The sequence below is a fragment of the Juglans microcarpa x Juglans regia genome, chromosome 2D (assembly GCF_004785595.1).
Source record: "Juglans microcarpa x Juglans regia isolate MS1-56 chromosome 2D, Jm3101_v1.0, whole genome shotgun sequence".
Classification (NCBI taxonomy): domain Eukaryota; kingdom Viridiplantae; phylum Streptophyta; class Magnoliopsida; order Fagales; family Juglandaceae; genus Juglans; species Juglans microcarpa x Juglans regia.
Window position 1 is genome coordinate 10,757,753 of NC_054596.1, and position 13,341 is coordinate 10,771,093.

The window sequence follows — 13,341 nt, forward strand, 5'->3', positions numbered from 1 at the left end:
CTCAAGCTGAATTTTCGAGTCCCCAACTCTTGTATGAGCCTGAACTCAACTCTTATTTCGGAATATTCAAGCTTAACTCAAACACCATCGACTCATCCAAATTTGACTCGAATACAACCCCATTTACCCAAAAAAAAAAAAAATTGGAAGAGAAGGCAAGCAAGAATGGTGTGCATCCAAGTCAATAAAAACAGAAGTACACAATAATCCAACCCAGTAAATAGCACTGATAAATTAGTGTCCCACATGTTCCCAAGAAGTTTTTAAAAAAAAAAGGCAATATAACATATATGGAGAAAATTAGAAAGATTATGGAATTCTTTCTTCTATTGCTCAAATTAGCTATTATTAGTGTAAGCCTATAACGGGACTGAATATTGTGCCGATGGAAGTACCTCGCATAATGCAGTTGAGGAACTTTAGCGATCAGCAAGTTCAATTAGCTGTTCGACCACATTTGGATCTGCAAGCGTGCTAGTGTCTCCAAGCTCATCTAACTGCCTGGCAGCAATTTTTCTCAGGATCCTCCTCATTATTTTTCCACTCCTCGTTTTTGGAAGGCCAGGTGCCCAATGGATTTTGTCAGGTGCAGCAAAGGCTCCTATCTGAAAAATTGAACAGGTATTAAACATCAGAATACAAGCCCTCTCTTAGGTGGCTGTCATAACTCAGGTTTAATCAATGATCATCACAGTTGATTGTCTTGCTAAGAACTCAGTACCAAGTAACTATTTTGGGCAGGGTACTACACCCGGTAACTAATACTAATTATTGGAGACATGACTTTGACCAGTAACCATGAAATGGGGTGAAGTATTGGAAGCATAAAGTCCCAGTCAATAGATGATAAAGTGGCCAGGAAAGAGCTTCAATATTTTTTTTTTTTAACAGGCATGAGCTTCAATATTTTACCACAGTAAGGTATGAACTACCAGTTTTGATGAAAAATAAGTAGAGGCATTATGCTTTGTAAACAAATAGCCGTGTTCTTTCATTAGATCTAGGCATTGAGAGAATTCAGCCAGGTAAACCAAAAGGGATTTTCCAAAATTCGGTAACACCATATAGGGATGATTGCTCCAATTAGGCAAGTGTGTTTCAAAACTTTTACATCATACGAAACAAAGTTCATTGGGCTAGATACAGACCTGGCTCCGGACTGCGAGTATGAGGCTTTTCCGGAGTTCCTCGCTGTAATCAACGCCATCCACTAGAGTCACAAATGCATAAATACCCTGTCCTTTAACCTACAGCAACAAGAATAGGAATTGGTTCAGACGTACTTGGTACTAGCATCTGCACCTGTAACCAACATTTAAGTTGTGAAATGCACCAATCAAGCTGCCTCTCTTCCTCTCTCTCAAACCTACGACCACCAACACACTCAAGCACAGAGGCATACCTCATGCTCCACACCAACCACAGCAGCTTCTGCACATTGGGGATGAGAGACGAGAGCAGATTCCACTTCTGCTGTGCCAATGCGATGTCCACTGCACGTGTTTTCAAACTATCAGACAGGCAGTTTAAAGAGCTTGCATGGTTTTCTTTCTAACAACAGAAAGCTCCATATTTGGGATCAAAAGATGCATATTTGACTGAAATGTGTCAAAATCAATTAATTATAATCCCGCATGTGCATATATAACACAAAAATTTCACATGCTTCTCCAAAATATGAAGGGGATTCAAGAGGAAAACTTATGAAATCCAAAAGATACCTAACATTGATAACATCATCAACTCTTCCAGTAAGCCAGTGGTATCCATCCTTGTCCCTGAAACATATATGTTTTTTTTTATCAGTTGTCCCTGAAACAAATATGTAGATAGCTTAACATGATCATCTCAACTTATTTGCATGTCTTATGCCTTCCCTTACAGATTGACCCAAACCAAGATAATAGATCAAGATCCTCAAAACGGAACATTTTATCATGCAGACACTGATAAAATGACAAATAAGTGATTGTAATAACTTACCTGCTGCAGCCATCACCACTGAAATAATAGCCAGGGAATGGCTTGAAGTATGTTGTCTCGTATCTTTCATGATCACCATAAAGTGTACGGAACGCCCCTGGCCATGAGCTTTTCACACATAGGTACCCATTGCACTCACCTTCAATCTCAACACCCTTCTCATCTACTATGACAGGCTGAAATTCCAACCAACAAGACAATGATGGAAAAACAAAAATTAATTAAAAAAAAAAAAAAAAAAAAAGAGTAAACTTATATGTTAGATGATAGCATCCATATATAAGTTTTGCATGAAAAACCTGAACCCCAAAGAAAGGAAAAGTAGCAGAACCAGGCTTCTGAGGCCAAGCACCAGGCAATGGAGTAATCTGCCAGGTGAAAACAAAACATTTTAAAAACAGAAGGATGGCAACATTAGCTCGCCCACATCAACAGATATTACTGCCAGAAAAAATGCTCAATGCCTGCCACAAAATAAGACTTAAAAGAAAGGAATCTAAAATACCATGAAGCCACCAGTTTCAGTTTGCCACCATGTGTCAGATATAGGGCACCTTGAATCTCCAACTACATTGAAAAACCACCTGAGAGAATGGAAAGTCTTTTAATTGTTTTTGTACTAAGAAAAGTATTTTGGAATCATAAAAATAAGACAGTGCTGATGACCTCCATGCACTTGGATTAATAGGCTCGCCCACACTTCCAAGAACCCGCAAGGATTTCCTTGAGTACCGGGTAACATACTGCAAAATTGAAATGGTTCACATTACTACTCGAGTTATAAAATTTTAACAGCACCAGAACTTGTGACTCTCTCTCTCTCTCTCTATCTATCTCTCTACAGCAAGGAGTTTCGAGGTATTATAACTAACATTTACCATATATAATTATATTTAAAATTATCCTCTCTCTGTCAATTTAAATCAAGCATGACTACTCATAAAAAGGTAAAAACATGGCAATCTTCCCAAACTATGTTTAAGAGCATCTTCATTGGCTTGGCCAAATGAGAAGGTTGGCTAAAATTTGCATAATTGATGTCAAAACATCCCACATTGAATTGGGCAAATCTAAAATAATTTAGATTGTTGCTACAGTGGTTGGCCAAAGATGGAGAATTACAATTGATTCACCAAACATTAAAATGCTAATTTCTCACTCCAAGCAAACATTGAAATATTAGTTTCTCACTCCAAGCAAAAATATTATTTGGTTTGTAATTAAGAAATTTAGATAGGATTTTAGATGAGTTTAATCAAATATCTTTTGTTATTAGCATTAAATGACTTTTGAAAATATGATTTTTTTAATATTAATTTAATTAGAATATAATTATTATTAACATTTAATTCGTAGAGCTACAAAATGTGATAAAATAAATTAAATAAAAAAATTATTAAATTAATAATATTTTTTTATTATATAGAGTGAATAGATAATCCAATGTGTGGATTGAATTTAAATGGAATAAGCAAATGTAAAAAAGTGTGATATTGGCTAAATTTTGAAGATGGATTTGGCCAAGCCAATGAGGATGCTCTAAATTTGTACTAGAGGCGGCACGATTAATCACAATCTACTTTTCTTTAAAAAAGAAAGGTAAATGTAATGTAAGAAATTGAAGATTTATTAGTTTTCACTTTTAGAAACTGGAGATGTATTTCGGTACATCCCAAAAGAAAAGCAAGACATTTAAATTGGAAAGGAGGGAGGGTGGTGATTCAATTGTTCCTTTCACCACATCTAAATCCAAAATATAAACAAGTGCAAAATAAAGCCTCAAAAATGTCTAAAAAGGTTATTGGGAGAAAAATTATGTACCGTGAATCATTTTACCAAGAAATATGAACCTTACTATAGCTGTCATCATTCTTTACTGATTACTCAATAAGACTGACAGATTACATACACTTACTAAAAGGCTATAAAACTTGCTTCGAAATTTAGGATTCTTAATGTGAAAGAACGTAGAAAGAGGAAGTTTGACTGCTAGTAAGCTATCAATCATTAAAGATGTATATTAAAAAATTAATTACAAAAACCAGACTCAGAATTGACGCTTGGGCCAATGCCACAGCAAATGACAGAAATTCTTAAAATTAACATATGACCCTGACTCCTGAAATTAAAGAACTTAATGGAAGTAAAAGCGGCAACATCTAAAAAGACATAAAATGACCCTCAAATTCATCCAAAATTATGATGAGGGTATCTAGCAGGCTAGATTTTGTTCAGTCTTTGAGCATGTTTCTGCTTCTCTACTACATCAGAAACTTTGAACGTAGATAAAGCAAAATGACAAAGGATAATTTTGAAGCAACATGTAACCGGGAAAAGGCATTCTGAGCTGTAGCCCATTTTCAACTAGATTTTGTGTAAGGTGAGAAATATAGCTTACTTCATCACCATCACGCATGAGGGACCGCACCAACGTGGGCGCGGTGTAGAATATTGTGACCTTGTATTTGTCAACAATGTACCAACAGCGGCCAGAATCAGGATAATTAGGAACCTGCAGGTAATACAGACAATTTGCTATTAAATTACAAAACTGATATTATGTATGACCTCTCCTAGTATTTCATGATGTGTGGACTCTTACACTAAATAGTCGAAGATAATATATATATATATATATATATATAAATAAATGTTGAGATTTTTTTCATTATATGGTTCCGTTTAAAATTTTGCACTTCAACCTCATCAAGGTGTCTTACACAAGCCAAAATAATATCATGAATGCACCCAAAGCATAGCCCATCAAAACATGGTGTTAGACTATCAAGCCTATAGCTCATAAGGCTCTTAGGTATCTTCCACTCACCAATACAAACTATTGGTGTCTGAGTCTCAAATCGAACTGTGTTATTCACGATGTGTGACACTTAGGCCCCGCTTAGATAGTGAAAGTGTTTCATCCCATCTCATCATTATAATTTTTTCAAATTTTCACATAAAATATAATAAACAATTCAACTTTTTCAAATCTCAAAACAATAATAATATTAAAAAATAATATTCTAACAATATTTTATTCAACTTTCAACTTTCATCTCAAGTCATCTCATCTCAACTCACTATCCAAATGGTACCTTAAGTCTCATAAAATAGTGTCGCGTAATGAGCCAAAGTGTCCTAAAAAATTACATCAATTCACAGATCCGTAGATGCCATATCAGGGAAAAAATACATTAAGAGATCAAATAACACAGAACTTAAGTTTAGATGCCAAACACATTTGATTTATGTGCCAAGTTGTTAAATTCCCAAGTTCCTGGCCCATACTGAAAGCAAAGGTTGATTTATATGCATCCATTTCATGTACTTTCTAAATTCTTAATCTGTTTCCCAATCTTGAAGGTCATTTCATACCCCTTCATACAAAACAACAGATGAGCCATTTAGCAGCGGTCCATAAGTGACATAGCTGTGTCCAGTAATCCAACCACAGTCAGCTGTACACCTGAAATCGCAAACATATGTTGAGACAAAGCAAATATTAGAACTATACAGATCTTCCAAGTGAGGGACTTATTAGAGATACAAAGGATGAGCAGATTTCAAGGATACCAGTAGACATCAGATGGTTTGTAGTCAAATGCATACTTGAATGTTGTTGCAGTATACACCATATATCCTCCAGTTGAATGGAGAACGCCCTTCACAAACTTGTATTAGAACAAACAACCCGGAAAAGGACATGTCTTTATTAAACCATGTAACATAACTACCTTTGGCTTTCCAGTGCTCCCACTAGTATAGAGCAGAAAAAGTGGATCCTCTGAGTCAACCCACTCCACCTCACAAGTAGTTGGATATTTAGGAACAACATCCTGAAACAACATTACAAATCATCAATGAACCCAAAATAATTTCTTACATTTGCAATCATAATCAATTGAAAAGGCAAATGCCACAACTACCTGAGTCTATTGAGAAACATAGTATAAATTTGGATACGAAACCTCTTAATATTAAGCGCAGGCATGAAGTTAAAATAAACTTAGACATACCATTCTCTCTACTCTGTAGGCATATCACAAATGCAATGATACAAGGTAGGGAATACAGCATAAACATTGTGAGTACAAGCAACACATACTTGATGAAAAATTGTATACAAGATGAGTTGTGAAAACCAACCTGCCACCATATATCTCTTCCGTCTTTCCAATTAGTACTTTCTCTGTTCATTGCGGAATGGTTTTCATAGGTTAAGCTCACATCTGCCATAACAAGGAAACACACGTCCTCATGGAGAAAAGCAGATTGAGAGATCCTGGTAGAGAAGTTTCAATAAACAGGGAAGCAATTCCGGCATCCTAGGTGGGTTTCAGTCTTTAAGAGCAATCCAAACCCAAAGCCGTGGCTAAAATAGCTACTCTAACTTACCTCAACCAGAGAATGTGGAACTGAATGGAGACCAGAGGGGCCATGGCCCCCCGGCCTCCAAACAAAATTAAACAAAAAAAATCATTTGACTCCAAATAAAAATTGAAAAATATTTTTTACTCTACCAGAAATTTGAAAAACCTCTTGGAAGTTTCTCAAAAATATGAAAATTATTTTCTAATTCCATCTATATTCTCAAGTCTCCACAAAAATATGAAAGAAAGTTTGTCCGTACTTTTAAAAATTTTGCCTCCAAAATCTACAAAAGAAAAAATATATAAATATACACTTTAAAAAACTCAAAATTCACACCTACAAATTTTTAAAATTTGAAGATATGAGCTTTAAAAACCCAAAATTTTGGCGTCTAAATCATGAATATTTGCGTGTAAAGATTTTTCTTTTAATACTCAAAAATCTTCTATTTTTTCCAAGGTTAAAAGGGGTCTTTTTTTCACCTTAGCACTTCTTATTCCTATACCCTCCCCAAAGTCTCTTCAATAGGTTTATTTTCTCCTCCACAAAAATAAATCCATAAACATGAATTATGATGTATTTTTTCCTTTTATTCAAATAGAAAATCTTAATCTTAATATGACCAATCATCAAGTTTGATAAAAAAAAAAAAAATTGTACTTGGCCCTCCAAAGCCAAATTTCTAGCTTCACCACTGAACCCTGGCAATAATAAACCTTTGCCATATGTTGTCCTTGTATCACATGGTATTCCATTTTTATAAAATTCCATGGTCACAACTTATAAAGATCGAACAAACTCAACATATTGCTGAATTTAAGAATTATGGGGAAAAAATAACATGTGGAAAGGAATAGTACTCCATATCGTGTGGGAGCTCAGGTTAATTTATGCCAATCAAGTGATTCAATTGAGACACAAATCTTGATTAACAATGTGTATGACCCTTTTTATTCAGATGCATGTTCCTGAAGATTAACCAACTTTGTGTTAAAATCACAAAGCAATTATTTTCCCACCTACAGAGACATTATTTCGAGCTGCTTCAATGAGGGCAGCATCAACTATGTCTTTGAGGTGGATAACCTTCGAGCCCCTTTTGACAGCATTGCAAGTAATCACAACCTTTGGTTTGCAGTCCACGATTCTCTGGGCAAGAGATTCTGCAGAAAATCCAGCAAATACAACCTGTAGAATAAACAGTTGTCAGAGATTTTTTTATGCACAAAATTGAGAAAAATGTTATCAAATTAGAAAAAGGAAAAGGTGAAGTTTGAAGTGGAAGTCGTGATGTTATTTAGTACCGAGTGAACAGCACCAATGCGAGCACATGCGAGCATTGCAATGGGAAGTTCCATGAACATTGGCAAATAAATCACGACGGCATCACCCTTTTTGACACCAATATCTTTCAAGTAGTTTGCAAGCTGCGGAAGAAATGAGATATAATTTATATACCAAACTTCTTTAGCTATTAAGCCAATCAGAGACTAAAGACCTGATATATTATTATTTTATATATATGTTCAGTGCTCTCTCCCTCGTTTACTTTTTCCTTGGGGTTTATATATGCGAGTGTGGGAGGGTTTGTGCGAGCGTATAAGGGATTTTAAAGATTGACCTGACAAACTTTTTGGAGAAGCTGGGTGTATGTTAAAGTGCCATCAAAACCAGGTTCGTTTCCTTCCCAGTAAAGGGCAATTTTGTCCCCAAGTCCAGCTTCAACATTTTTATCCAAGCAATTGTAGCATATGTTGGTGACACCGCCCTTGAACCACTGAAAGAAAAAGACAGATCAAAGACTGGCATAAAGCCAGAAACTTTTAAAAGAGAAGGGAAGAATAAATCGCAAATTAAATTAAGACCTCAATTTTGATATTGCCTTTCCTGATGTCGAGGTTCTCAGAGTAGACTTGTTGGCCCCATTTCTCTTTCCAATAGAACTCAGATGATGCGATATCGGACCAAAATCCAGCAGGGTCCTCGATCGATCTTTTATACATCTCCAAATACTGACAATATAAAAAGAAATGAATGCATATATATATATATATATATATATATATATATAATACAGCTGAATGTTAACAGAAGGGGAAAAAAAGGAGACTAGATCAGAGGAAAAAGAAGATAATGAATAATGTAGGGAGAAAGAAAGAGAGTAAGCGGGGTACCTTCTCGGGGGAAGAAACGAGTGCCTGTCCAGAGAATTTTTCACTGGGAAAGACAAGATCATTCTCTTCAGAAGCGAGGGATTCGCCCAAAATGACAGCGTTCAAACGAGAAATGTTTCCGGCTCCGGACGGCAGAATTTTCATCGATTCAACATGGCGCAGGTGATGGGACGTCTTGAGAATTTTGCGAGGAGACGAGTCCATTACCACGCTTCCACAACCCGATCTCCCGATTCTACCGCCGGTATCAAATCTGGACGACCAATAACCGACTTTATAAGCTGTTGTCTTGCTCGGCAGAGGAGGACTAACAGGACAAGTACTGAATTTAGAAGAGGAGAATAATGGGGGTTGGTTAAACGAGGAATATACGGAGAAATCGGGTACCGGAGGAGGAGGAGGCCGAGCAGCCACAACCAAGACGTTATTATGGAACAAATTAGAGAGAGGGACCATCCTGTTGTTTGACCAGCCCACCATATATATTAATCCACCATTTACACAAAGTTTTCAAGAATAGATAATAATATATATTATATATTATAATTATTTTACAAATAAAAAAAAACCAACCTTGATTCGGCTTCAGATATCCGGCAGACTGTCTTGACTACAACATAGGGATTCTTTCTTCAAATTATACCGACTCCAAAAGTCAGACTTTTCCGGAGGCAAACGAATCACGATGACGATTTCCAATAATAATTAATTATTTCATTTGAATAATAATAATAATAATAATAATAAAAGTATAAGAAGAGTATTAAGTAGGGTTTGAAGATCGAAACAGGGGAAGGAAGATGAGAATTTGGAGGAGGGAGTAGGATAGCTAGACTCGAGCAGAGTATTAAAACTTCAGTATCCTCAAGCTCATGGTGGCTGCTGGGAAGATTAACTAGAACATACGCGATTCGTTTTGGATGGATAATCAACAATTTCCTGTTCAGAACTACGAAATACGAATACAGAATATCCGATGCGCGGGCTCTGCGTTCGGAGCTCTATCTCAAGTTCTTTGAATGAAGAGCCCACCATTCCCGTTTTGTTTTTATAGCCAAATTGACATGCATGTAGATCAGAGTAGTGCCCCGATGAATTCTCAAGCCCATTTGCCCCTTTTTTTTTTCATATATTTTTTATATATTCTTAAACAATTAAAAATAAAATTTATAATATTATTAAAAAATATTTTTTTAATCATTAAATTAAAAACCAAAAACAAATCAAAAAATATAGCCACCACCTCCCCCGGTGCCTCAATCATTTTTCTTATATTAATTACTCAGTTACTTGCCTAGAATTTAACGTCTTTTAGTTTTATGTATTATAGGAAACTACAGCCACATGTATCATGTCAATTTCCACGTCAACAATCTCCTAGTTAAACAATAAAATTAGTAAAAATATTATTTTAAAAATTCATTAAAAAAAATGGAGACATTAGACGTAGAATCCAATATCTTGTAAAAGAGATTAAAAAAAAAAAGTTAAAAATAATAATGTGGATGAGATCTCCCTCCTGCAGCTCCTCTCCTATCAAAAGGAGAAATCCTCGCAACCTAAATGCATTTAGTAATAGAAAAATATATTTATCATCATTTTCATCATCTCTTATTGTGACATTAATTGATATATTCACAAGTGAAACACAATAAATAATCTCAATCATTTAATACCACGTTGTGGGATGTTGAAAAAATAATGGTAAAATAGATAATGAGTAACATTACTCTTTAATAATAGCTCTCATAATTTGAGTTGCTCTTATTTAAGATACTTCGATAAAGAGCCACTAGGCTTGCAACTCAAGCAACCCGTTTAGAATTTGAGCCCGACCCATGCTTCTGGATGTGTTAGCCAGTATCGACCAACTCGCATATTTATGATCAGTTCAACCTGTATTTTTTTTTCCTCTTCAAATTCAAATACTAGCGATAACACATGTTTAATCCATCACTGTCGTCCTTGGTCCTCAATGATAAGTCCAATCCATCACTATCCAAGTCTCAGTCACTCTCAGATATCCTCTTTCCAGATATCCAATATGATGCTCTCTAGAAACTCGTCCACATTCATTTCGTCTCTATTTTCCCTCGCATTCTCGCCCCCAAACCCATACCTCGTCTTCAACCCTCCTTTTCCTTCAAGCCATACTCCCGCTCGGGCCGCTCCCCACCGTCCAAGATCGCCATCAATATGTCCTCTTCCTAGACCCATGTTGACCACGTTGTTTCTCTTCAAAGTGAAAGAGAACACCAACCCTTCCAAGATCAACGCCATGGTCACTAAGCTCAATAGCCTGGTCTCCATCGACGAAGTCCACCACCTCGCTGCTGGTCCTGTCTTTCGTAACTGGTCTTCCTCCCTCAACTTCACCCACGCACTCCACAGCCGCTACAAAACCAAGGAAGACCTCGAGGCCTTCGTAGCCAACCCCAACCACGTTGGTGTGATCAAGGATTCGATCCTCTCAATTATTGAAGACGTCATGGCCGTTGATTGGATTGGGTGGTTACAAAGATGATCTCGTGGCTCCACCACAGGGATCCGTCGTTCGACTCAGTTTCTTGAAGCTCAAGGAAAGCCTAGGCGATAAGGTAAAATCTAAAGAGAAGTGGGGGATTGGGGTGGCTAGGGTTTCATCTGTAAATTTTATAAGACGGGTTGCCATGTTGTAAGGGTTGAACCTGAGTAATAGTTAAAACCATCTATTTTGGGTCGGGTCTCATCGATGGGCCGAGCCAATCGATTTTATGCACGGGCCTTAGAACCACACCAAAATCAATGAGAAAATAAGTGCCAAATGAGTCATCTTCTACCACTATTGTTATCTCTTTTGTACATTTTTAAGCTGTACCTTTTTTTAATTATTTTCTAATACATTCCATTCTTTTCTTTTTTTTAAGAGAACTGCTAAAATTTCCATTTAAAAAGATGAATAAGTTTATTATCTCAATTGTCTGCGTTTGTATATTGAACTGAGTTGAGTTGAGTTGAGTTGAGATGATAAAATATTGTTAGAATATTATTTTTTAATATTATTATTATTTTAAAATTTGAAAAAGTTAAATTATTTATTATATTTTATATTAGGATTTGAAAAAATTGTAATGATAAATTGAGATGAATTTAGATTCCAAACGAAGCTTATGCTCATTACTCTCTTAACTCAACTGGCATTTGTATTCCTTAAGGCTTAAATAGTCCTCTTAATTGTTGACAGGGTTGTGTAAAAAATAATATATACGGTATACCCAATAAAATATGAGAAATATTATATATAATTTCGTATTTAATTTTTTTTAAAAATAATTATACGATACTTGTAAATTTACGATTGCAACTCTTATTTCTCATAATATATACTAGCAACAGAGATGCAGCCTATGGATTGAATTTACAATTAACCCTATATTAATTTTGAGAAAAAAAAAAAAAAAGGTGGGCTAATCAATCAGAAGTCAAAACCACGTTATAATTACTAAAGCACCAATACGAGGGAAAAAAAAAAAAAGAAGAAGATAAAGTCAAATGAATGCTTCGATTTTAATTTTTCTTTGGTCAATAAGGTGTCACTAAGAAAACTACTATCATAAAAATTATCATGGTAGTAGTTTGGATGATGAATTAAAATGAGATAATTTATAAATAGTAATGAAATAGTTTGAGTTGAGATATTTTATAAGGTTTTAAAAAATAAGAAAGAAAAAATTAAATAAAAATATTATAAAATTAAAATATTATTTTTATATCTTGAAAAAAATTGAATTGTTTCATGTGTTTTATTTAAAAGTTTAAAAAATTTATAATGATTAGGTAACAATTATATAAAAAATTGAATATTTGAAATTAAAAAATAGGGTAATGATACCTTACACATCTTTTACTACCCAACTATTTTCTTTTTCCTCTTGTTCTTTGGATTTATATTAAAAATCTCATAATATGACCTTGCATAATTTAGAAGAAAATAAATTTAATCAACTAATATAATCATGTAATTTAATTAAAAATAAATTCAATTTTATAAAAATTGATATTAAATTTTTATAAAATTGAATTTATTTTTAATTAACTTACACGATTACTTGGTTGATTGAATTTATTTTCTTATAGATTATGCAAGAAAATCATATTCTAAAATTTTTAATCTAGTTTCAAAAAGTAAAAAGGAAAAAAAAATAGCTTAACAGTAAAATAGTAGTAAAGTAGGTGTAAGGATATCGTTACCCTAAAAAATATTTGTGTTTGTGATATTTAGATATTAAGATAAGATGAGACGAGATGATACGATATGATATGAGAAAAGAGACTTTTGTTATCTAAATCAGGCCTTAGCAGTTCAAAAAGTTAAAGAGTCTACTAGTTTGCCACTACCATACGATGAATGGCTCGAAACGGGTGTGCCTCTGTATGTTGTTTCAGAGACTTCATCTTTCTTTACCAAATGTAGAGCAATGTGTTGAATTTTTTTCTGCAAAAACATGGCAACGCATCATCCTCATTACTCCTGCATGTAACTGGTCTAATTCGATTCAATTTTAGACAAAATTTAAGACCAAACCTATATGTAACAATATCCAAACCGGACTTTTTTCACACGGGAGCAAAGCAGCCTTAAAAATGCCTTGCTCCAAGTGAAAGAAGCCCAAAGAGAGAATTGGGCTTTGTTCCCTCTTTTATTTTCGTTTATTTTATTTCTATAGCAACTACCTTCAAAGCAGCTTTAGGATTAGTTTCATGCCAGCACATGAATGATAGAGTGAATCTATTGGTAACCATGGAAGCATGCATTATGAAAAAGAGAATGTAG

The 13,341-nt window shown here is 34.8% G+C and overlaps 1 protein-coding gene across 7 annotated transcripts; it reads right to left on the minus strand.

Annotated features, from left to right (window-relative positions):
* Positions 1 to 158: 158 nt before the first annotated feature.
* On the minus strand, positions 159 to 9,570 carry LOC121250136 (acetyl-coenzyme A synthetase, chloroplastic/glyoxysomal). Of its 7 annotated transcripts, XM_041149082.1 has the most exons (20): positions 9,102 to 9,569; positions 8,916 to 8,985; positions 8,529 to 8,781; positions 8,220 to 8,366; positions 7,976 to 8,131; positions 7,659 to 7,781; positions 7,374 to 7,542; positions 6,130 to 6,212; positions 5,718 to 5,819; positions 5,557 to 5,645; positions 5,359 to 5,449; positions 4,382 to 4,495; positions 2,650 to 2,726; positions 2,489 to 2,567; positions 2,283 to 2,351; positions 1,984 to 2,159; positions 1,722 to 1,778; positions 1,403 to 1,493; positions 1,149 to 1,247; positions 159 to 605 (listed from the first exon to the last, which is right to left on the minus strand). In XM_041149082.1, the coding sequence occupies exons 3-20, from the start codon at positions 8,730 to 8,732 to the stop codon at positions 420 to 422; spliced, it is 2,112 nt and encodes a 703-aa protein (XP_041005016.1). In that variant the 5' UTR covers positions 8,733 to 8,781; positions 8,916 to 8,985; positions 9,102 to 9,569; the 3' UTR covers positions 159 to 419. The 7 variants fall into 7 exon arrangements, with proteins under 7 accessions (XP_041005016.1, XP_041005014.1, XP_041005013.1 ...); XM_041149080.1 differs by having other exon boundaries at positions 8,529 to 8,985; positions 9,102 to 9,570; XM_041149079.1 differs by having other exon boundaries at positions 8,529 to 9,017; positions 9,102 to 9,570.
* Between the last annotated feature and the right edge of the window lie 3,771 nt (positions 9,571 to 13,341).